Source organism: Trichomycterus rosablanca, chromosome 1, assembly GCF_030014385.1.
Source record: "Trichomycterus rosablanca isolate fTriRos1 chromosome 1, fTriRos1.hap1, whole genome shotgun sequence".
Classification (NCBI taxonomy): Eukaryota; Metazoa; Chordata; class Actinopteri; order Siluriformes; family Trichomycteridae; genus Trichomycterus; species Trichomycterus rosablanca.
Genome location: NC_085988.1, coordinates 67,422,251 through 67,448,325, shown reverse-complemented (window position 1 = coordinate 67,448,325; position 26,075 = coordinate 67,422,251). Strand labels below are relative to the sequence as shown.

At 36.4% G+C, this 26,075-nt stretch overlaps 1 protein-coding gene across 3 annotated transcripts in view; it reads left to right on the top strand.

The window, feature by feature from the left end:
* atp2b1a (ATPase plasma membrane Ca2+ transporting 1a) overlaps positions 1-26,075 on the top strand; it is a 59,312-nt gene that overhangs the window by 11,519 nt on the left and 21,718 nt on the right. For all 3 annotated transcript variants that reach the window (XM_062995443.1, XM_062995456.1, XM_062995450.1), the window contains 5 exons: positions 11,394-11,591; positions 11,720-11,977; positions 14,537-14,662; positions 18,586-18,747; positions 24,536-24,574. In XM_062995443.1, coding sequence (XP_062851513.1) covers positions 11,394-11,591; positions 11,720-11,977; positions 14,537-14,662; positions 18,586-18,747; positions 24,536-24,574 — 783 coding nt within the window. The remainder of the gene's footprint in view (positions 1-11,393; positions 11,592-11,719; positions 11,978-14,536; positions 14,663-18,585; positions 18,748-24,535; positions 24,575-26,075) is intronic.

The following is a 26,075-nucleotide window of genomic DNA, read 5'->3' as shown; positions in this document are numbered from 1 at the left end:
TTGCACTAAAAATGAACAAAGCTTTGGATTCACATTGACTACTAACAGGAATGCTAGTTTTAGAAAGTTGTTTTTCTGCAGACTTCCAGAGCTTTTGTTTTGAATTCACCAGTTATTTTTGTGACTGTTTACAATCCAGTGTGAGTCCAACAGTGGAATCCTTACTGTGGTGATGCTAGAACCAGCAACTCTATTCTTCTCTCTCTCTCTCTCTCTCTCTCTCTCTCTCTCTCTCTCTCTCTCTCTCTCTCTCTCTCAGTGGAATCCTTACTGTGGTGATGCTTTTCTTTTTCTCTCTCTCACTGCTGAAACAGTGAATGTAGCAAAATGAAAAAATGTACAGCGTGGTCACTAGCCAGGACGCAGCAATTCCTGCAGTTTATTACATTCTCATAGCCACTTTGCTTAATCAAAGACTTGACCTTAGTTAAACTTTTAAATACAGTTACTTTTAAACTTTTTAGCTGATCATGGATTAAAACAGCACCCAAACATTTTTGTGATGTTAAAACAAGGCATTTCATTGCTTATTAACAGACTTTGGTGTATCTTAGGTGCCATCAGACTTCTTACCACCCCACCCCCATAATGGCACCTAAGCTTCACCAAAGTCTGTCATTAAGCAATGAAGATTTCAAACCTAAAAGGTACCAGAGCCAAGGGAGCATAATTGCATTCACCAAGTAAACTGTACTTAACAAACAAGCACTATGAATTCATTTCACCTTTATCACAAATAATGAAAAATGTGGTTATCCTATTTAAATGACTTCTTTTTAGCCAGCATAATATCTAATATATTTTAATTGAATTTAACTTAAGTATATTGTCATTATACATGTGCCTCAATAAAAAAATTCCTTATTTCAGCAATAAACATGACAAATCAAAATGATATATTATCTTTGGTTAGTACTTGTTTGAGCCACCTTTTGCGACTCTTATGTTCAGTATATGATTCTCAATGTTCTTAAAACAGGTTCACCAGATTGTTTATGCTTGCAGGGGTTTAACCTGGTAAAAAAGCTTTGTAAAGCTGGCAAATGTAAATGAAACGGAGACATGTCATTTTAGGTAGAGGTAACCTGGTATCTACATGGTTTCTTAGTGTAAAAGGGGCTAAAATTCAAAGGGTTTGCCTGACCTAGGCAGTGTGGCTGTATTTTAATATTGTTTATAGTCTTTCGATCAGCTGAACTTAAGACGGTCTGTTATTCTAGTGCAGTTTTGTACTGTTGTATGATTGTATTTTTTGTATCCCTTTTTGATCTGAACAATTTTAATTTGTTCTGTGGACAGTCTATAATAATACTACTACTAATAATAATAATAATGCTAAATGGATAACAAAGCTGATTTTTTTTCTTTGTCTAAGTGCACTTATTTGGTGACAAACTTGGTTTTTATTTTAGTGCCTACTTCTATTTTTTAGCACAGTGCAAAGGGCAGGAGTAGCTCAGCGGTTAAGGTAGTGGATAAAAAGGTTACTGGTTTACGCTCCACATTTGCCAGGTTGCCACACTGTTGGGCCCTTAAATAAGGCCATTAACTTAATTGCTTGAACTGTATACTGCCGCAATTGTAAGTCACTTTGGATAAAAGTGTTTGCACACATGCAGAGAGACATTTACAACATTTAGCAAACACACCAAAATGGGTATTATAAAAACTCCAGGTTTTAATGCTTGAATGGTTGATGCACGGTGGCTTGGTGGGTAGCACTGTTGCCTCACAGCAAGAAAGTTCTGGGTTCAATTCCCAGGTGGAGTGGTCTGGGTCCGATCCAAAGACATGTAACTTAGGTGAATTGATACAAAATTGTCCATGACGGTGTTTGACATTGAACTTGAACTGATGAATCATTTGAAATGTGTGACTACCTGTTCTAAATCTAACCAATGTGTAAAACATGGCATTAAAATCCAAACAAACATTAAACATTACAGTGAGCCAGGTATGAGCATCCCCGAGTTGCTTCAGATTTGCCCCAGAGCATACATGTTATAAAATTAAATTCTCAAAGCACTTGTCTTGTTAAACGCTTCTTCAGTTATGAAAGTCATTGACTACATGATACACTTGTGACTTGGTGGTAAAATCCTAATCATTGACTGAAATCAAGTGTACTTCATGAGGAGCTGCTGTTACTTTAAACCTTAGTCATTTGATAGTTTAGATGATGTTATAATACTTGCCTTAATTGGCAGTGCTAGTACATTTTTGTTACATTTGTTTTTATTCATTTTTGTAAAATCATATAACACGTTTAACACTTGACTGGTACAATCAGCATTGATGCTTTTATAAATCTGATTTGCACATGCTTATTTTACCTTGCAAATGTGAAAAGAACGCATGTGCTGTATGACCTCAGTTTAAACCTTAGCTGAGTGTATGATGTGTACTAAAATGGAGTACATCTTAGTCAGAGCAGAGTTCTACAGCATTTCAAAAGTAATGTTGCGATGAGAGGGCAATACCTCTAAATATCATCATGCTGGGCCTCCCAGGCTTATTCAGCAATCTCCATGCAGCTTTATGGATCAGGCTGCGATTTGGCAGATCAGAATGCGATCAGCCAGCCTATGATGTGTTTACAGATTAATTAGCATTCAGATTTAACATAGAAAATGAAGCAGGGATTTAAGATCAAAAGAGCTTTATAATTAAAGAGATTTTTAATTAGTAGCTGTGTTTTTTTTAGCTTCAGTCATTTTAAAATATTGCTTCTCTCCAAGGTACTGCTTATTGGATGTAAAACATCTCATGATTACAAAGAGATTCACAGTATACACCCCCCCAACAATAGTATGTTGTTTTATTAATGACATACACTGTTTAAAAGGAGGTAGCAGTGGATGTGCAGAATTGTATTTGTTTTCCGTGTTTCCATTTTTTTTTGCTTTGTTCATTAAATTTATTTTTCTTTTAGATAGAAATCAATACCATTAGCTTGTGAAGTCATACCAAGTTTACTAGTTTGTTCTAGGGATGTCCCGATCCGATCTCACAGATCGGGATCGGGGCCGATCAAGGCATTTTTAACTGATTGGAAATCGGCTTTAATTGGAAAGTGAAACAGTTCCTACAGCGGGGTAATGTCTGCAATGCGAGCGTTTCACGAGGCGGTAGGAGCAGAGCTGCGTTCATTACTGTAGAATTTTACTATTTATATGATGGGTGAGTCGAGGATCACACCGGTTTACAAAACAATAACTTTTAATCCGAGTATGAAAACTTCAGGACCATAACATACAGCTTTTACGAGTTTACGTGTTACAAGACTGAACGACATCTCAGTATTAAGCTCTCTGATTGGCTTAGTTATGTAACCGAGCGTTGTAGTGATGCACTTGCTTAATAAAGAAATAAAATACACGGTATATTCACAAATTGTCGGGAGCAAAACACTTTATTAACTTATTCTGTTCCGAATAGCGGACAGCCAGAGCTGAGCATGCTATCCCATGCACTATGGAAGCCCCAAAGGGTCAAAACACACTCACTTTGCGTAGACCCGTCAATCAAACCATTGTCACAATACAAGCACTTTAAGAACTGGCTTTCCTTCATAACAAAAGAGTGACTTTCCATTTTATATTGGTATTCAGGTTTTACTGTAATGCTGTTAAGTAACTTATTTGTTTTTTTATATTCAAGTTAAGCTGCTACACCACTTGTGAGTGGAGATTTTTGTTCATTTTTAGTGTATCACTGCATTAAACAGAATTATGTTCTTTGAATATAAAGTTCAAAGTGAAACTAATTCTCACTTCATTTTTACTACAATGCTGCACTAGGTTTGTTTACTTTTATTTTGTAAAAGAACATTAAGCAATAGCTTGGACGCAGGCAATTTTTTTCCTACAGCACTGCAGAGCTATTCAGTTGTTAAACATATACACTGGATTAATTTGAATAACTGTAATGTACTTGAGGTGTGTACTGTGTGAACAGTATTATCTAGTTCTTATCTAGACAATATCTAAAAAATACAAGTATCGGTTTGAGAATTGGTATCGGATTGGGATCAAAATTAAGGATCGGGATCGAGAACAAAAAAACGTGATCGGGACATCCCTAGTTTGTTCTGTTTATCCTAATTTTAAAACTGAGTGTTTTTGATTTTACATACATTGGATTGCACATACAATGTCAAGTATTAAGCCACGGTAGTTGTAAAATGTATTTTCCAGTACGTGTATTCACTTCACATTTACACACACATTTGTCTGTGTTCTTATAAATATGTACGAAGTATTTATAAGCATAAACAATAATACATGTAAAACCATTTTTTCCAAACATGACAAGCCAAATTCATTCGTAAGAGTACTTTATTACTAACTGTTTCTGCTGCAACTGTTTTTGGGGACTCATGGCATCTCTCACCTTCCTTATTATTAAGTTGTAAGGTCTTGTGTGGTGCATCGGTTTAGAGATGTTTTGTGGTTACATAAATGTTCCCCTTACAAATCATCATGTTTTGTTCCTGAGGATACTAAGAGATGAAGGTTTTTAGGTGTTATTTTGTTCTATTTTTTCTGCAAACACGCCTTAAGGTGTGCAACAGTACACAGATGTTGTGGTTACATTTTTGTTTCAAATCATGATTACAAGCACCTGTTGACATCACCTGTTAATAATAACACATTAAAATACTTTATAATGATGTGATTACAAAGTTTTTATCTGGAACTGTGTGTTCTGGTATGAGCACGAGTGTCCTTTGCAATTTGTTTAGAAGACGTGGTGAAAAGGTGCATGTGCATATTTGTACTTTTTGTGAATGTGTGGTATTTAGCTAGAAATTCAAGTCTATTTTTATATTCAGAGATGCCTTTCCATCCACATCAATACATGGCCTTACATCCAGAGCTAGAGCATTAAGCTTTCAAAAGTATGCAGCATATTTTATTCTCAATATTCCTATTAGATAAAAAAATATATAAATATACTGAGATAGCCAATACAGACATTCTCGTTTGTAGGCGAGAAAAAATGATTCACACTCTCTGTGATCTAGCTGATGTTGAGTGTTTTTATCTTTATTATGAACACAATGGAACAAGAATTAGCTTGGGGAAAATTTAGCTGAAAACCACTGTGTATTATTCAACTTCATACAAAGTGTGTACAGTGGATATAAAAAAGGCTGTTAAAATATCAGGTTTTTGTGAGGTAAAAAACCAGACCAAGATAAATCATTTCTTTAATGTGACTTATAATATGTGTAAGTCAATTAAAAAACAAACTAATTGTTTAGAGGGGAGAAATAATAATAATAAAAATAAAATAAAAAAAAACCTAAAATAATGTGGTTGCTTAAGTGTGCACACCCTCTTATAATTGAGGATGTGGCTGTATTCATAATTATCCAATCACATATAAACTTATGTTAAATAGTAACACATCTATCATCAATTAAAGTGACTCTGATAAACCCCAAATAAAATTCAGTGCTTCTTGATTTTCCTTACATTAGTTGCCTCCTACATCAAAAGCCTTGGTCTGCAAAGAGCTCACAAAGCATCAAATGATCTCATTGTTGAACGGTATCAGTTGGGAGAGGGGTACAAAAAAAATTCCAAGGCATTACTTTTACCATAGAACACAGTGAAGACTGTCATCAACAATAGATAAAAATATGGCACAACAGTGACAATACCAAGAACTGGATGCCCCTCCAAAATTGATAAAAAGACAAGAAGAAAACTGTTCTAAGAGGCTGCCCAGAGGTGCTGGAGGAATTTCTAGTACTGGTTTTGTACAACATGTGGTAACAATCTTCCATATTCTTTATATGTCTGTTTTGTGGGGTAGGGTGGCAAGGAAAACGTCCAAGCCCAGCTACATCAGGTCTGCCAAAATCATGTGGGAAAATTTGTTATGAGACCAAGGTTTAACTATTTGGCCATAACTCTAAAAAGTATGTTTGGTGCGAAAACACTGTGCATCAGCAGAAGAACACCATACTCGCAGTGAAGCATGGTGGTGGTAGCATGCTTTTGGGCTATTTACTGGGGCTTTAGTCTAGGTGAAGGAAATAATGAATTAACATAATAATTAACACAAAACATTTAGGCCTTTGCTAAAAGCTGAATATGAATAGGAATTTCACCTTTCAGCACTACTACGACCCAAATCATACCTCCACATCAACGAAGCAACCTGGCTTTACCAGAATATTTTGGAATGACCCAGCCAGAGCCTTTACTTAAATTCAATTGAAAATCTGTGGAAAATGTTCTGAAATTATTTAAAACTCCGTAACCTACATTCATTATTTAAAACTCAGTAACCTACAATTTTATGTTTTAGTTATTTGAGTGGCAGGTCTGTGTATTACATATGGAACTATTAATTGTGTGATAATGTCAGATACACATTTTCGTTTTTGTGATGCTTATTGGCTTATTATTTTTATACATATTTTCTAGTAAAGGCAAACAGGTTTTTGTGGCCCTTTTTTGGTATGTTGGACATTTGATCACAGGATTCTGATTGTGACTGTTCTTTAAAATATTATCTTCCCTCTCAAACACATGACAGGAAAGCATTGTCATTAACAATCATTGCCACTAACAATGTCAACGGCATCAGTATTTTTCTTTTAATTGGCTTAAATGGTAAAGCTTTGTTGATTGTTTTCCTCATCTGCATATTCTGTTTTTTACATCAGCATTGCTCATAGCAATGATAAGGAAACAGTGGTGCTTAAAAAGCAAAGTTTTATGTAAATGAAATGTCTGTCACCCTAGTTTAGATACTGCCAATTTCTACCGATCTTAGCACTTCTACTTTGAGTGGTAGCAGTGGGGTGACAGGAGACTAACGCATGCTTCCTCTTAGACATATGCATCAGTTCATAACAGTTAATAACATTGAGGTTGCTGGCTTCACATGTATTTGCTGGGCAAACAGATGTGCTTTGGGAAGCCAGAGAGCATCTCCGTTAACCTTCTGGCTGCAAGTCACATGATGTCTTGTAGCAATATTAAGGCTTGAACTTGCACCCTCCAGACGATCAGGACAAACCACAAGCCACTGCTGTAATTTTCTTCATTGTTTTTTTTATTTTGTACCCTGTGTGTGTGTCCTCCTGTCTGTGTTTGAGCAGGTGTGTCCATGTTTTTTTCTCTGAGGTAATGCTATATGTGAGGCAAATCCAAACTGTAATAAAGAAGTACGTCATGATGCATAGTCAAGTACGGCATTTCTTTGTAATGGGTATAATGATGTGTCGTATCATGAATATCTTACTGTCATTGAAAAATTGAGGTTTTGTACATTTTGCTTCACCATAACAAAATAATATTCTGTACTTTCAACTTTGTCCCTTGCATCAATTGATGTGATGCGCAGTCAAATTTTGTTTTGCGAAAATAGCATACCTGTTCATTTTAACAGTCTAATAACAATAAATCTACATTTGTTATAACTTGGGTCCTACTAAAATCACTAAAAATGCCCTACTAAAAATGTGCTTAATTCCACAGACCTCGTTTAAAAAAAAATCACAGATTTCACACATTTTTTAAAGAAAAGTGCCACATTGTTTTTAAAGAAAAGTGCCACACGGCAATCCTTTAATAACATTTAAAAATGGAAGGTTAGAATAAATGGAAGCTACAACACATACAATAATAGTTGAATGTAAACATAGAACATCCAGTGACTGACTTTTTCTGCAAGCCTTCTTGTCCATGTTTTGATGTCCACAGACTTGGTTGAGATTTTTTTTTCAAACTTGAGTAGTGTTTTTAGCTGCTTTAGACTTCGATTTCTTGAACATGTTGACTTACTGATTGTCGTAATATTTCTAGGACCGCCTCATAGTACAAATTAACCAGTTAATGTTAGACACTTGAATGCTACACGAATCAAAACATTAAATCGCTAAACACAAACCTTAAATTTTGAATTTCACAGCAAATTGCATATTACACAGGAAAAGGCTCGTTTCACGGTTTGTGATGCGATTTTTCATGGCCGTGAATTAGGAAGGGCCTTAGTTATAACCACCACCACCGTTAGACATGATTTTTATGGGTGTAGCAGAGTCTGTTACCCAGTCCAGGTTTATTTTCTTATGTAAAATTCTGCAATTTGTTGATTTCTTTTTTCTTCTTTTTTGCCATACAGTTATTTCATCTTATCGTGTCTTCATTTCTTGTTCTCTTATTTTTTATTTCTTGCTTCTGTTGTGTTGTTTCCTGAGTGCTAATTTTGCTGCCTTAATTCTCATGCATTTTAGACTCCCCAAAAAGAAAAAAACTAAATTCTAAAACTTTTTGCAGTAATATGTCCTTCAATGGCTATGTTAATGTACTGCCATGAACCTTCTGTTTTCGTGAGCCCATCCTGGTGGTCAGTTCTTTAAGCAGTAAGGACTCCTTACAATTCCTTTAATATACTCCACATTCCAAAACATGCAATAAGTCAATTGGCTATTTTTAATTGTTTCAGGCTGTAAGTGAATGGAATACTATGTTGTCCTGCAATGGCTTCCCTCTTGGACCACACTTTATTCTTGTTTTGTGCCAGTGTTTTCAGTGAAAATAGATAACTCAATATTTGTTACTTTTGTTAACAATGTTCACAATATTTTTTTGTTTTTGATTTATGCAATAAAACAACCGAATGAACCTCAATTTTACACTGACCGCATATGAACATCTGTTTAAAACAGAACACAAAAAACACAGTGCTTTACTGCATTTTTTTAGCTGCCATTAGTTTGTCAGACATTTCATTTTAAAAACAAATGCTATTAAAATAGAGTGAACTCACTGTGATCTTTTCAGCCATAACTACAGCCACCCTTCTAAGAAAGCTTCTCAGAAGACTTTAAAGTATGTTTGTGGGACTTCATGCCCATTTAGTCAAAAGTGCATTTGTGTGGCTGCCACTGATATCTGTCAGGAAAGCCTCAATTTATGTTTCAGTTTATTTCAAAGCTGTTGAGTGGAGCTGAGGTCAGGGCTCTGTGCAGGTCGCTGGATTTTCTTTAAACCAAGTTTTTCTTCATGTCTTTATAGACCATGTTTTGTGCAGAGGTACACAGTCATGCTTGAACAGGAAATGGTCTTTCCTAAAATGTTGCTGCAAAACTGTTAGCAATTGTTGTGGCTGAAAAACATGAATGCAAAACAATTAGAAAGGCTGTCCTAATACTATTGTTCATTAAGCATATTTTAAGGGTTCACCACAGTAAAATATGCTTGTCCTCTTATCAGACTTGGCACAGGTTTTTTATGCCGGATGCCCTTCCTGATGCAACCCTCCTATTTTTATCTGGGCATGGTACCAACAGCCAAGCTATTGGGAGGTTAGCCAACCATGTTCGTGAAGACACCTGACTGGCCGATAGCACGACTGACATTCGAACCCCTCATCTTAGCTGTAGTTGGTTTGCGTCCTTTACTTCTGCTGCACCCAAGCACATACTGTGCTTTACTGCATTTAATAATCAATATGTTAAGACAAGCCACAGCAGTGTGCATGCCTTCTTTTCCTGCAGTGCCTTGCCATGCACACACATACACACGCACAAATGTAATTGAATGCTATGGGGATGGTAAACAATTTTTTAGTTAGTTTGAGTTCAGTTTTTATATCACTGATGAGAAAATAAATCAGAATGGTGGGTCAAAATATGGGTGGGAAAACGTTACAGGTAATAAAAATTATACTAGGATAACCACAGTAATTACAGTAATCGGGTATTGTAATAAAAATACTATAACAGTTCTATCTGTCTGTCCAAACCTTCTGTGATCAGCAGGTTAACAAAGTATAAATAAACACTGTGATCCTGGGTATGCCTGCTATATACTTGTGTATTAATTATCCTTTTACTAGCAGAATTGTAACTTTATGGCCCATTTCTTATCTCTTCATGGCATTCAGCAATAAGTGCAAAGCTTATATAAACACTTTTTGACAGTTTAATAGGACCTACACTGAAAAAACTGCATTTTCATTGACAATCCAATAGAAGGGCTGTGTGATGGTGCAGCTGATAAAGTTGGAGCCACATGGCAAAATGGTTCCCGAGCAGACTCCGATTGATCTCTGGTTAATGTCTGAGGGTATGCACGTTTTTTTTAGTCTTCATGTAGGGTTGTTGTGAATAGTACAGTGTCTTTCCTACTCCCCAAAACACACAAAAAGGAGATTGCCTATAAGGTAGTGAGTGTGTAAATGTGCACGTGTGTGTTGCCCTGCACTGAGTTGGCATCCATTAAACTCTCTGATCAGAATGGCAAATGAAAATAAATAAACAAATCCAATAGTGACTTCAATCAGTCTCTTATTATTGCAAAGAACTGTAGCAGTATCACATTGACCGCTAACATCAGAAGACTCATTTGACAGCATGTTGAAGTGATCAGATCCAGATACTTTTACTATGTTGGTTTAGTTGATGTGAATGTTGACACAGTTATACACAGCCAGTAAAAACACATACACACAATAAGTGTGGTTTTATTTTAATTTTGGTATTTTAAATTGCTTCTTGAACAATAGAACCCAAAACATTGAGGGCATAAAATGTTAGAAAATCATGATCTGCCAAACCATTGATCAGCTCATTCAGTCAATTATTTTGTCAAGGTCTGTAAACAAACTCCTGAGTTAGGCAAAGGGGTACAGTTTTGCTAATTTCTTCATAATCACAGTTAGTATTTCAGTTAACAACAATTTGTCTGTTCTTTTAAATATCTAAATTGTAAAATGTTTAACATTAGTACATTAAAACAGTTCCAGAAAATACATTCTTATAAGGTTGAATGTTAAGTCATTCTCTCTTTGTTTTAAATAGGGAAGCAGTTATTATCTTCTCGTACTGGCATTATTAAACTGACAAGATTAAGACTGGTTGATGATCGACGAAGTCTCACATATTTTAGTTCCATGGTCTCATACCAGACCAACAAGGCTATAGCAAGTTGTGTAGTTAAGTAAAAGCTACAGCGATTCTTTCTTAGTTACATTAGTCTTGTGTTATGCAAATCTAAGGAAATGGGGCATGGATCGTTTGTTTAGCAGCCACACTCGAGCGAGGAGGAGAATTTGTGTTAATTTGTGTTTCTTGCTGGTAGAGTGCTGTATGTTTTCATGTCTGACATTGAGAACAGTCAGTGGTGGCTATAAAGTTACGACTGAAAATAGGTGGCTGACGTGATGCAGTGTTCACAGACCTTGAATAAACTTAGCATTTGGTTTTACTCAGTATAAGAAGTTTATTCTTTTGAATATTTCATTTGTATGTCATCTGCTATCTTTAAACCACCCACTGACGTTGATTAACTCTGATGAAATACACTACATCTTTTAAAAAAGGTTTTAAAAAGAATTCTAATTTTTTGTCTTTTTTTCTTTTTCAGGTTTAAGTGGAAATAATACTGATATTGACAAGAGAAAGGTAGCATTTGGACAGAACTTTATACCTCCAAAAAAGTCAAAAACTTTTCTTCAGTTAGTATGGGAAGCATTACAGGATGTAACGTTAATTATTCTAGAAGTGGCAGCCATCATTTCATTAGGCCTTTCTTTTTATAAACCTCTGGATCAAAGTGATCATAGTAAGTCCACTTTACTTTTTAATTTGATGCAATGCATGTTACATTTTAATCTGATGTAATGTTTTTATCTATGTATAATAATTGACATACAAATATACTGATGCTGATACATTTGTGTCCGGCTATAGGTTGTGGGGAGGGAACAGGAGGAGTAGAAGATGAGGGCGAGTCAGAGGCAGGATGGATAGAAGGAGCAGCCATCCTCCTGTCTGTCATTTGCGTGGTGTTAGTGACTGCCTTCAATGACTGGAGTAAAGAGAAGCAGTTCCGTGGCTTACAGAGTCGCATTGAACAAGAGCAGAAGTTTACAGTGGTGCGCAATGGGCAAGTCATTCAGATCCCCGTGGCTGAGCTTGTAGTTGGGGATATTGCACAAATCAAATATGGTAAGCATTTGTTTATTTTTTACACACACACACACACACACACACACACACACACACACACACACACACACACACAGACACAGTTGCCATCAGGAATCTTCACCTCACCATAAAAGGTATTACAGTGATGTGTAAAGATTTGAATAAAAATATACAACACAAAGTCTCAGTAAACAGAGCAAGAATATTTATTTATACAGACAAGCAATTTTGAGAACATAATTTGACATGACTGAGTTAAAATAAAAAACATCTACTTTTTTGACAATTGTCCATATGCACTATTATTTAAACTCCAGCCTCAGTACTTGGTGGAACATCTTATTGCCTTGATAACCTCTAATAAGCGGTTTCAGTAAGTGCTTACAAGCTTCTGTCTCCTCTCTTGTGGAATCTTCACCCATTCTTCTCATGCAGAAGCATCCAGCTTAATGAGGTTTGATGGCTTTCGTGCTGCAACTGCTTCCTTTAAACCTGCCAAAGATTTTCAGTTGGATTTAAATCTGGAGACTGAGAAGACCACTGCAGGATATTCCAGTACTGATACCATAACCAAGCTTTGGTTGAGTTGGAGCTGTGCTTGGGATCATTGTCTTACTAAAAAGTCCAACTAAGGTTCAGTTTTACCATAGAAGGCAAAACATTCCTCCTCTAAATACCTTGCTTTTTCTGTGAATCCATGATGCCAGTCATATGTTCAAGTCCAGTTTTGCAGTAAAAATCTTCACATAATCACGGACCCACCTCAATGTTTGACAATGGGGAAAGTATTATTTTGGTCATAAACCTCAGCTTTCTTACACCAGACAAACCACTGATCCATATGGCCAACAGTTTCAGTTTTGATCCGTCACTCCATAGAGCCTCTTTCTATTCTATTGTATACACACACTCACAAATTTACAAAAAAAAAGTAAACTCTATGGAATTACCTGGATTTCTGCATTGACAGCTGATAAAATGTGGTCTGATTGTTATGCAAGTCCCAATTATAGACAGTAAACACAATCTGTTTAAACTCACAACATGCAATTGTACTTTCCATGTCTTTTATTTACCGCATTAAGTAAACATCCACAGTATAGAGAGAAAAAGTAAGTTTACCCTTGGATTTAGTAACCTGTAGATCTTCCTTTAGCAGTAATTAATTTCCTGTATTGCAAATACTACCAGTTATCCCTGTAAGTGTATTTTAGTGTATCAATTTTAAGATGCTTTTTAAGAACTCTTGATAGGGTTAAAGTCAGGACTCCAAAACACAAATCATTTTGGTCAATTTACTTGTGGGCTTTGGGTCATTTTTTGTTAAATTGTTCAATGTCTTTTTAGCTTGAGGTTGTGGGTTGCTGCCCTTGTACAATGTTTTGATGCCCTCTTGAATGAGTCAGCAAGCAGGCCCAAACCATGATGCACCCTCCATCATGCTTTGCATTTGTGCAAAAAACGCATTGTGGAACATTAAGGTGATCTCAGGAAGGTGTAACAGGCTGCAGAGCTGCTTTCTTTCTGGTGTGCTTCCATAAACACCATTCTTGTTCAGTGTTTTCTAATTGTTTTTGAGTGGATAGAGTTTTGAGATAAAAGCAACATCCCTGAATTTTCTCCATTTGTAGGCAATTTACCTGATCATGGATTGTTGTACACTTGGGTCTTTAGCATTGCTTTTGTAGCCTTTTTTAGTCTTTTTATGCATCTCTGTAACATGTCTTCTGGGAGCTTTTGAAACTTGTTTGCCTTAAGACATTGTTCACAATAACCACTCATGCGTTAGATTTTCCTTTATTTAATAGGCAAATACCTGTGAAAGTCACACTTCCAATCTCATCTCTTTAATTGAAACACCATTTGCCAATTAGCTCTTGGAGAAATCATTACCAGAGAGGTTCACTTACTTTTTCCCTGAACTGTGAATGTGTTCACTCAATGTGCTCAATAAAAGACATTAACAGTTTAACTGTTAGTTTAGTTGGATTGTTTTCCTATAATTGATGTTGACTTAGATAACAGACCACAATTCAATACAGAAATATAGGTAATTTTAACAGGTTTACTTTTTTTTAATACACACACTGACCATTCTCATCACCCCAATGACATTAAGGTGGTAATATGATGGTATTATGTCATTTTCTGGTTTGAGTTTATTAGGTTTAGCACTGTTTTGGGATTTCTAAATATTGTTTAAATTTACTGGTCTCTTTATTATTAGTACCATATTAAAACTTTAGTATGTATACACTGACCAGGTCTATTCCTAATTTTCTTGCATAATGTGTGTTAATCCTCCACTAGTCTTTTATCAATGGACACTTTTAGGTCACATGATCACTCTCTATTCACCTCCCAGCTCTGATGTGTTTAAAAACCTGCTGTACCTGATATCAGTACATACCATCACATTACTGTACCAATGCAACATATACTACAATGTTCTTTACATGTTGCTGTCATTGCAGTTATGAGAATGGTCAAACACCCAAATAACAGGTCAGTTTATAAATATGTTGACCAAATATAAGCAAGTAAGCAAATGATTGCAACATTATATTTTTTCTACAGGTGACCTCTTACCTGCTGACGGTGTTCTCATTCAAGGGAATGACCTTAAAATTGACGAGAGCTCTCTCACAGGAGAGTCTGACCACGTGAAGAAAACGCTGGAGAAGGATCCTATGCTGTTGTCAGGTATGAGCTTATGTTAAGTGTCATTGAATACTGTGGCTAAATTTACCTAATTTAATTAGTATCCAAAGTTAATTTTAGTATTATTTTTCTAGACTGTAAATTGGCCCTAGAGAATGTGCTGCCCTCTAGCATTCAATACAGTGTAAAAATAATGATCTGTCCTTTGATTGTAGTACAGATGTACAGTGGACATGAAAAGTCGTGCCAAGTCAAGGTGTGCCATGCTGATAGACTCTCTCTCAAAGAGACTGAATTGTCCTAAAATCAAAATGTGCCTCAACAAAGTATTAGTTAATACGATCTTTTTTTTTTTTTTTTTTTTTTTTTTTTTTTTTTTTTTTTTTTTTTTTTTTTTTTTTTAACAAAAGATCAGTTTTTAATTAAATGGTGCAGATTATAGGTCACATTAAAGTTGAAAAAAGTTCTCAGATGATTTAGCTTGGTCTAATTTTTTACGCCAGAAAAATTTATAACGTGTGTACATTTTTAATATTTACAGTATATTGATTTGAACCTTTTTACAAGCTTCCAGTGCTAATGCTGCAGGGCTCTGAACTAAATCCTGATTCTTCTTGATCAGACATTGAGTGTAAATCTTCGTTTAGGTTGTTAATAAAATGTGGTAGCCAAACAATATAATGTCTTACTCCTGGTTTATACCACTTGGTGCTGCATCAGTCTTAATTCTCACTGAAGCATGCAGCGTGACGTTACTAGTGATTCGTCTTTCTCCCATAGGCCCTTAAGTAGTGTCATAACTAATGGAAAATTAGGTCTTATTCACTAGCAACCATAGCCAATAAAATTACGTTAACAACCGGCAGGTTACTTGTACACGTTTAATGTTTTGCTTATAGCCCTTACCATATAGATGCATTTTGGAGATGTAACAAATAACTGTAGCCCATCTTTTTTCTGCCAGCTACTAAGCCGTTCAGTGGTGGAAAGGAACCTTAGACTCACAGGCATAATAAGGATGTAGTATACACCGGCCAGGCATAACATTATGACCACCTTCCTAATATTGTGTTGGTTCCCCTTTTGCTGCCCCATACGCAACAAACTGTGATGCACTGTGTATTCTGACACCTTTCTATCAGAACCAGCATTAGTAGCTCGTCTGTTAGAACGGACCACATGGCCGAGCCTTTGCTCCCCACGTGCATCAATGAGCCTTGGCCGTCCATGACCCTGTCGCCGGTTTACCACTGTTCCTTCCTTGGACCACTTTTGATAGATACCGAGTACTGCAGACCGGGAACACCACATAAGAGCTGCAGTTTTGCAGATGCTCTGACCCAACCCAGAACTATAATCTACAACGACGAGGCATAACATTATGACCACTGACAGGTGAAGTGAATAACACTGATTATCTCATCATGACATCTGTTAGTGGGTGGGATATATATATGTTGGTACATCTTCTAGGTGTACAGTTAGAGACACAATCTCTATTAAACACACTTTATGCCAGTTTCTGATCACATGACATGACATGAAAGCTAGGTGTTTTCGTTGGCATATAACCCTGAAGCTGCATTTGATACACACTTACTAAAGCAAAACTCAATAATGTGCCAGTAATGTCACTGTGCTGGGCAATGGTCAGTGAAGTGAATAACTGTTGAGTGTGATCTTATGGTGATTCCTTTCTCTTGATGGAGCTTGAGCTGCAACTTGTAAAGAGTAACAAATGAATAGTCTACAGCATGCTTGCATATATGTAGTATACATGATAAAATTTCAACCAAATCCCAGTGTGAGCCTGTTCTGGATAATGCTGGTTAATTAGACGTAGTTTCCTTAATGTGTACGTTATTGTGCACATTATTATGCAAACATCAGATTGTGATCCAATGGCAGCATTGTTTAATGGAATCAAGCAACTCTTTCTACAGCCTTTGCAATCTCTGAAAATCTGAAAATTGAGTAATTGAACATCCTTACTTACCATCTACACCATATTTAAATAATTTCCTTAACTAATTGAAGTTCATATTTAAGGCAACACTATTTTTTATTTCTTTTTTTGTAGTTGACAAGTTGGAGCCTAACTTTAAATTAAAGTATGCTGTATTGTTGTCCTGGCCAGCTTTATGCCGCTGTCCCTGAAGGAAGGAGGATTAGTTCTGTATGCTAACCTAATGCTGCTAAAATATAATAAAAATGGTAATAAACCCTATTAAGCTCCTCGCTTATACTGCTAAACAACAATCTGCTTAAAACATCAGCTCTTTTTCATGAATCCCCTTTTAATTTCTAATTAGCTGTCCACAAGTTTAAAGCAGGCACATATCGGATCAGCTTTTTATAGAAATCCTCCCAATCCCCACAATTAACACTTTAATCAAAGTTGCAGTAGAGTAGCCCCATATTTAGAAATATATTGCTAGCATTTCAGTCCATTTATTCTTGTAAACAACCACCTCATTTCCTGACTCACTGCAACACGACAGTTTCCTGTGTGTCTTTTCTTTTTGGGGTCTCTTCTTCAAAATCAGTGAAAAAATTCTTCTTCTTCTTAATGAACTGCAGAAATTCAAAATTCATTGGCTTTTTTGCTAGTCTGCAGTACATTTATTGAATAATAAATGTATATTTTCAGATTGGTTTAAATTTCACATCTTACCTGTGTCAAGGTGACCTTTCGTGGTGGCTCTTTATTTCACAGTTATTAATTTACTGTCTAATCATGACAATCTCAATATTTCCCTTTTATGTTTAAATGAAAAATTTATACTGTTTAATGCTAAATATAAATCATGCCATTTTTTTAAAGATCCCCTCAGCATGGCACATACTATGACACTGACTAATTCAGTGTTTTGGATTTTTCTTTACTGAGCTGCAAACATCCAACTGCATTTGCATTAATTCGTTTAATTTCTCTATATATAACCTCACAAAACTGAACAATTACACCAGCTATACAGCAATCTCTGGTCATGTTAATTCATGTGTTCTGATTCTTACTTTTTATATAGCAATCTGTGTTCTTTTCTTGAATTTTCAGCTTTCATGTTTACACATAAATAACTTGGCCGGTAGTAGCCGGTATTGGCTTTACATCATACTTTGCTCTTTCATTATTATATACATATAATACATTATGTATTACATATTATACAGATTCTATATACACTCACACATACACTTCAAAAAGAAAAAAGAATTAAATGTATACAAATAAAATGATTACTTATATATAATAATGATAAAATGACTCAACCTGAATTTATGTTTATTGTCATAATATATTGCCCTTTTAACAGCGACTTTTTGAAAGGTAGTAGGTTTAACTTGCTAACTTTCCTATTTACTAGAAGACGTGATTTATAGTATGTTTCATGTGTGCTTTATTTACTGTGTTTTTGCTTTTATTATGTGCACACTGTATTAATATTACCTGCCTGAAGTTTCCTTTAATCAAAATGGACAAATTAGAACCAATTTGCTAATTTCACGCTTTACCCCGTCAAGCCATGTATTAAGAATATTTTTCATGGAGAGAAAAACAAAGGCACTTAATTAAAGAAATGACATGTAATTAGAGTTGTATACATACGAGGTAGCAGTTATACAGCGGGAATGTTCTGCATAACTAAAACTGGAACTGTAAAATGATTGCACTGATTGAAGTTGCTGCTTCACTGTGACATTGCCTAGTTTTTAGAGGAGACATTTTCATGAGCAACATTCCCTGAGCCGTTGTGCTATATAAAGAATCATTTCATTAATTCGTCTGGTCTTACAGTGCTATATAAAGAACCGGTTCTTTAAGCCTTTTGGTCCAAGAGACAACCCATATTTAGATCCATTTTACACAGAAATCAAACATGTATGTTTGTGTGTAGGCCTTTGTGTTTATTGTACTTGCAACTGAGTGGCATACCCTCACTTGTGTTTGTCTCTGTATACAGGCACCCATGTCATGGAGGGCTCTGGAAAAATGGTTGTCACTGCTGTTGGAGTCAACTCCCAAACTGGAATCATCTTTACTTTACTGGGGGCAGGAGATGACGAGGAAGATGAAGAGAAAGAGGAGAAAAAGAAGGAAAAAGAACGAAAGAAGGAGAAGAAAAGTATGCTGTTTCTATTTTCTCATGTCTTTCCAGTCTCTCTGGTAGTGTGGCCTGATTTAAAATAGATCAGCCATGTTAGTCTGGTACTGCTAATTTAGGTGTGCCAGCTAAGTAAGTGTGAAAATACCCATCAAGTGTAAAACTACATGGGTCCAGCAGTGACTTCCTGTCATTTATGGTATGGTTTAATTTGCTTCTCAGTGCATTTATTTGCCATAAACGAACGTTGTGAAGCTGATTCTACAAATATTTTGCTTAGTTAAAAAGGTTTATCTCAAATGTTGCTTATTACACAAGTTAATTTCAGCTTTTTACTCATGGTTTTATAATTACTTAAACTTACAAACATAGAATTAATAAAACTAAATAAATAATTATCTACTACAGTTAAAAAATGAAATAAAACTAAAATATGGCCTAATTTTTGCTTTACATTTTTCTGAAAATCATTTATCCACTATATAGCATACACCCATATATGTATTTTTTTGGTAGAACATAAGTGTCCCTGAACCATATATTGGGGTGTTTTAATTGATTATTATCTTTAAAATCACAGTGCAGATCATATTTTTCCAAGCAATAAGTACTTCAAAAGGGCTTTTATTAATTTGTGTGTCAGTTTTTTAAGGCTTTTGCATCAGGAACTAAATGTAGACTGATGAGCTACAATAAAATTTTTCATTTTGAAAAAAATATCTGATTGATAACAAATCAGACATTAAATAGATTATTAAACTTTTTTTAAAAAAGTTTTTGTAACAGCAACAATTATATTTGTTTAATATTTACCATCAAAATATTACCATCAAAAAAAGTGTATACTTAAGCAATAGAACACGAGAGGGAGTGTGTTATCGCGAATAACATCACGGCTGTGATTTGGTCGCAGGCATGAACCGAAGGTGAGTGCCGTAGATCATCACAGCCGTGGTGTTATTCGCGATAACACACGACCTCGAGTGTTCTATTGCTTTTATACAACAGTTTTTACAAAATAAAGAAAGAAAATAAATCAAATAAGCCCTGAATTTCATAATAAATATACTTTAATATTGACAATACCTTCCGCCAAAAAGTAGTTCCACACCGAATATAAAGTTTAACACTACAAAGCACACATCCCAAGTTGCAAAAACTCATTTCAGGGAGGTAAGAACAACAAGAAGAAAAAGTCAAGAACTTCCGAAGGGGAAAAAAAAGAAATAAAAAAAACCTCTTGCACACACCAAAGGATATAGGTGAAAACAGAACTTCTAGATGCTGCTAACAGGGCTATTAAGCTAACTGTTCGCGTTACAAACACATTAATGTTCCCTACATAGTGCACTAGATAGTGAATTAGACAATTGATTTATGTTCCCTACACAGTGCGCTAGATTGTATATCAGATAACGGATTTAAAACGCCTGCGTGTGCGTTTGTGTGCATGAAGCTTGTCGTTAATGGCAACGCGTCAGCGGAGTAATACCATTGTGGTGTGAAAAGATATACAGGTCCTTCTCAAAAAATTAGCATATTGTGATAAAGTTCATTATTTTCCATAATGTAATGATAAAAATTAAACTTTCATATATTTTAGATTCATTGCACACCAACTGAAATATTTCAGGTCTTTTATTGTTTTAATACTGATGATTTTGGCATACAGCTCATAAAAACCCAAAATTCCTATCTCAAAAAATTAGCATATTTCATCCGACCAATAAAAGAAAAGTGTTTTTAATACAAAAAAAGTCAACCTTCAAATAATTATGTTCAGTTATGCACTCAATACTTGGTCGGGAATCCTTTTGCAGAAATGACTGCTTCAATGCGGCGTGGCATGGAGGCAATCAGCCTGTGGCACTGCTGAGGTGTTATGGAGGCCCAGGATGCTTCGATAGCGGCCTTAAGCTCATTCAGAGTGTTGGGTCTTGTGTCTCTCAACTTTCTCTTCACAATATCCCACAGATTCTCTATGGGGTTCAGGTCAGGAGAGTTGGCAGGCCAATTGAGCACAGTAATACCATGGTCAGTAAACCATTCACCAGTGGTTTTGGCACTGTGAGCAGGTGCCAGGTCGTGCTGAAAAATGAAATCTTCATCTCCATAAAGCTTTTCAGCAGATGGAAGCATGAAGTGCTCCAAAATCTCCTGATAGCTAGCTGCATTGACCCTGCCCTTGATAAAACACAGTGGACCAACACCAGCAGCTGACATGGCACCCCAGACCATCACTGACTGTGGGTACTTGACACTGGACTTCAGGCATTTTGGCATTTCCTTCTCCCCAGTCTTCCTCCAGACTCTGGCACCTTGATTTCCGAATGACATGCAAAATTTGCTTTCATCCGAAAACAGTACTTTGGACCACTGAGCAACAGTCCAGTGCTGCTGTTTCTGGTTCAAAAGTGGCTTGACCTGGGGAATGCGGCACCTGTAGCCCATTTCCTGCACACGCCTGTGCACGGTGGCTCTGGATGTTTCTACTCCAGACTCAGTCCACTGCTTCCGCAGGTCCCCCAAGGTCTGGAATCGGCCCTTCTCCACAATCTTCCTCAGGGTCCGGTCACCTCTTCTCGTTGTGCAGCGTTTTCTGCCACACTTTTTCCTTCCCACAGACTTCCCACTGAGGTGCCTTGATACAGCACTCTGGGAACAGCCTATTCGTTCAGAAATTTCTTTCTGTGTCTTACCCTCTTGCTTGAGGGTGTCAATGATGGCCTTCTGGACAGCAGTCAGGTCGGCAGTCTTACCCATGATTGCAGTTTTGAGTAATGAACCAGGCTGGGAGTTTTTAAAAGCCTCAGGAATCTTTTGCAGGTGTTTAGAGTTAATTCGTTGATTCAGATGATTAGGTTAATAGCTCGTTTAGAGAACCTTTTCATGATATGCTAATGTTTTGAGATGAGGTTTTCATGAGCTGTATGCCAAAATCATCAGTATTAAAACAATAAAAGACCTGAAATATTTCAGTTGGTGTGCAATGAATCTAAAATATATGAAAGTTTAATTTTTATCATTACATTATGGAAAATAATGAACTTTATCACAATATGCTAATTTTTTGAGAAGGACCTGTATATATACAGTCCCTGACAGAAGTTCTGTCGCTTATCCATGTTGTGGAAACAAAATCTTATAACCTGACTTTAAATTCATCCATTGGTTTTAGAAATGACTCATATGAAAGCTGAAACCCTCCCAAATGAGGTTTAATTTACGAAAATAAATTTGCTTCACTGCAGAAATATTGATCATTTAATGAACACAGAACGGTCAGATTTTGGCAAGACAAGTTTTGTCGCCCACAGAAAGTAATGTGAAAATCAAACAAATAATTTACTTCAAATACAAAGATATGTTTCATAACATTGGTGAAGGAAGTTGTGGTGCTATTAGAGCCATATTTAATATTTTGTGTGACTTCCATGAGCTTTAAGGACTGCATCCATGCGGTTCGACAATGATTCATACAATTTATTGATTAAGTCATCAGGAATAGCAAAGAATGCAGTCTTACATGCCTCCCAGAGTTCATCAAGATTCTTTGGTTTTGTCTTCCAAGCTTCCTCTTTCATCCTACCCCAAACATGCTCAATGATGTTCATGTCTGGTGACTGGGCTGGCCAGTCCTGGAGCACCTTGATCTTCTTCACCTTGAGGAACTTTGATGTAGAGATGGATGTATGAGATGGAGCACCATCCTGCTGCAAAATTTGACCCCTTTTATGATTGGGAATGTAAGAGGCTAATACTTCTTGATATTTTAGGCTATTGATATTGCCTTCCACCTTGCAAATGTTTCGCACACCCCCATACTGAATGTAACCCCAGACCATGATCTTTCCACCACCAAACTTAACAGTTTTCTGGGTGAATCTTGGATCCATACGGGCTCCAGTAGGTCTCCTGCAGTATTTGCGGCGGCTGTGGTGTAATTCAACTGAAGATTCATCTGAGAAATCCACCTTCTGCCACTTTTCCAGCGTCCATCCGTTTAGCAGGCTGTGGGCCTTGGCAAATGCCACACGGTTTTTTAATTGCCTTTTGTTTAGTGCTGGCTTCTGGGCACTGATTCGACCATGGAGGCCATTTCGAGACAGAATCCTACAAACTGTTCTAGTTGACACAGGGACTTGAGGTGACCAGGCCTGGTGGAGCTCTGCTGCAGTGGAAGAGGGGCTGGCTTTGGATTTTCTAACCAACAAACGTTCCTCCTTAGCAGTTGTCTTGCGGGGTCTGCCGGACCTGGGCTTGTCAAAAACATCTCCAGTTTCTTCTAATCTTTTTTTAATTCTTTGTACTTGACGCTGAGACACATTAAAGGTGCCAGCCACCTCTGCAGTGGATCTGGTCTTCAGCCTCTTGATAATCAAGGCTTTGGTCGCAGGGTGGATTTTTGGCATGTTGTCAGAGGTGAAGTTGCAGTTCAAGTGAAGGTCTGGGGTGCTGGGGTTCTTTTTATACACACCCACTAATTAACCGATCAATTAGTGAGCACAGGTGAGGCTGTAAACTAGGATTGGGTGCATTATATGACAAGGCGACAAAACTTTTGTCTTGCCAAAATCTGACCTTTCTGTGTTCATTAAATGATCAATATTTCTGCAGTGAAGCAAATTTATTTTCGTAAATTAAACCTCATTTGGGAGGGTTTCAGCTTTCATATGAGTCATTTCTAAAACCAATGGATGAATTTAAAGTCAGGTTATAAGCTTTTGTTTCCACAACATGGATAAGCGACAGAACTTCTGTCAGGGACTGTATATCAGCACGGCTAGAACGCTTCTCAACCAATCAGATTGTAAGGTCGGAACTACCTGTTGTATAATATATAATATACTAATGCAGTCAGTGATTTTCTTACCCACTACTCATAATTATTTACAATTATTTAAAAATATACTTTTTAATTTTTGATCCGGCCGAGTCTGAAGTTTGCTTTGCTATAAACACATTTCTAATTTTCGTACCACTACTATGTAAAAGTGGCTAGATTAAGTCTTGGTAATATGAGCAGGCCTGTCAAAATGATCACATAATCTAATAAGGTCTATAGTTAGCTTCCAAAATAAAAAAAAATTTAATAAATGTTATATTTTATAAAGATATTTCTGTATACATTTCTTTGCTTTGTCACCATCTCTGACAATCAGTAAAAAATGTTCTAATCGTAACAGGGCTATGTATGAGGATTTTAGACAATTAGCTTTGCAGTGTGAACATGGCCTTTTTTTAGCTTGTTTTGCCAATGCAACCCTACAGAGCTGAGTCTTTATAAAGTTTTATAATCATGTCTTATTTAAACACAATGTTAACCTCTTGGTATGAGTGTATTGAGAGAATCTCTGCTGTGCTCCATTAGCTAACAGCTTTTTAATGAATTTACCGGCTTACAGCTCACATGTGTTAGCAGTTCAAATGAATGCCTCTAGATATTTTAATAGTTCAGTGCTCACAGAGGTTGGGCCACGTTTTGGTTCAGTGATTGCACACATCACCACAGTTGTGTGTGTGTGTGTGCGTGTGTGCGCGCTCGCGTGTGTACGCACACAGGCGTGTCTGTGGCCTGGCAGGAGCATTGGATTTTCATGATGCACTGAGGCCCCAGCACACATCTGTTTTTTTTTTTACCCTGACAACAATAACACAACAATGCTGTGCATCCATTTCCCACTCTATCATAGAGAGCATTTACATAATTGTAAATATGTTTAAATGGAAAAAGCAGAATAATCCCCAGCACTGTGGGAGCTAATAAATGAATTTCTGGGTGTTTCTGATGTTTTGTTTTTCTCTTTAGACAAAAAGCAAGATAGCTCAGTGGAGAACAGAAAGAAGGGTGAGTAACCCTATTGAATTAACTGCATAATGACCCACATATTGGCTTAGCTGGAAATCTCTGAGGTGTTGCTGCTTGCATTAAATCCATTGCTTTAATCCATTAGTTCTACTGGATATTCATTAATGATGATGTGTGTCACATATTCATGTGCTTTGTGTAAAATAATGAATGTATGTTGCAGTAAGCAAAATAGAAATTCATTTCATTTGTATGCCACCGTTAATGAACAACATCTACTAGAAGCAGTCATACAGTTTTGTGGGTATAAAACTTTGGGGGTATAAAAATTCAGTATACTTAGGAATAAATACTGAAATTACTTTTCTGATATTCCGACTGCTCGTGTAACGATAAAGTTAAGCCTGACTTGGTGAAAAAACCTTGTAAAGTTTTTCCCTTGTAAAATATTTACACAAGTATATTTACATCCGGTGGCACTGTATGAGAAAGTAGTGTTCACAATTTATTATGAAAGCTATGACTAAAGCTATGATTAAAGCACACAATGTTTTATATAGTTGGGGCATAGCTGTTTTTTGTCTCTATATTTAACTATACTGATATTTTTTTGTCCTGCCTCTTTCTGAAGATAAGATTCTCAATATTTAATATCCTGATAATAGTTTTCCATTTTATTAACTACTTCATTCCTGGTTATATTTATAAAAGACAGAAGTGCACAGAGCACAGGAAAATGCACACTTTGCATGCACAAAATTTTAATTAAAGTGTCACTGGCTAGAAAACCTTGTTTAATATCCGAAGGTTTAACTAAGAGGTGATCTGACAGAATACCTCTTGTATACAAAGCTTTAAATTAGGGATGTCCCGATCCGATCAAGGCATTTTTTAATTGATCGGAATCGGCTTTATTAAACCCGATCTTAATCCCGATCTGGTCAGCATGTCCGGTGTGTGGAAATAGTTTAAACTGGAAGGTAAAACAAGTCCAACAGTGAAGTGTAACGTCTGTAATGCAAGCGCTTCACGAGCCGGTAGGAGCAGAGCTGCGTTCATTACTGTAGAATTTTACTGTTTATATGGTGTGAGTCAAGGATCACTCCGGTTTACGAAACAACGTAGTGATGCACTCGTTTAATAAAGAAATAAATATACGGTATATTCACATATTGTCGGGAGCAGAACACTTTATTAACTTCTGTTACAGTACCGAATACCGGACAGCTGAGTCAAGCACGCTGTTTCATGTTCTATGGAAGGCCTAAAGGGTCAAAACACACTCACTTCGTGTACAAACGTCCATCAAACCCTTGTCACAATACAAGCACTTTAAAAACTGGCTTTACTTCATAACAAAAGAGCCTTTCCATTTCAGGTTTTACTGTAATGCTTTCAAGTAACTTATTTCTTATATTCAAGTTAAGCTGCTACACAGATTTCTGTTCATTTTTAGTGCATCACTGCTTTAAGCAGATTTTTTTTCTTCGAATGTAAAGTTGAAAGTAAAACTGTAATTATCTCACTCATTTTAATTGAT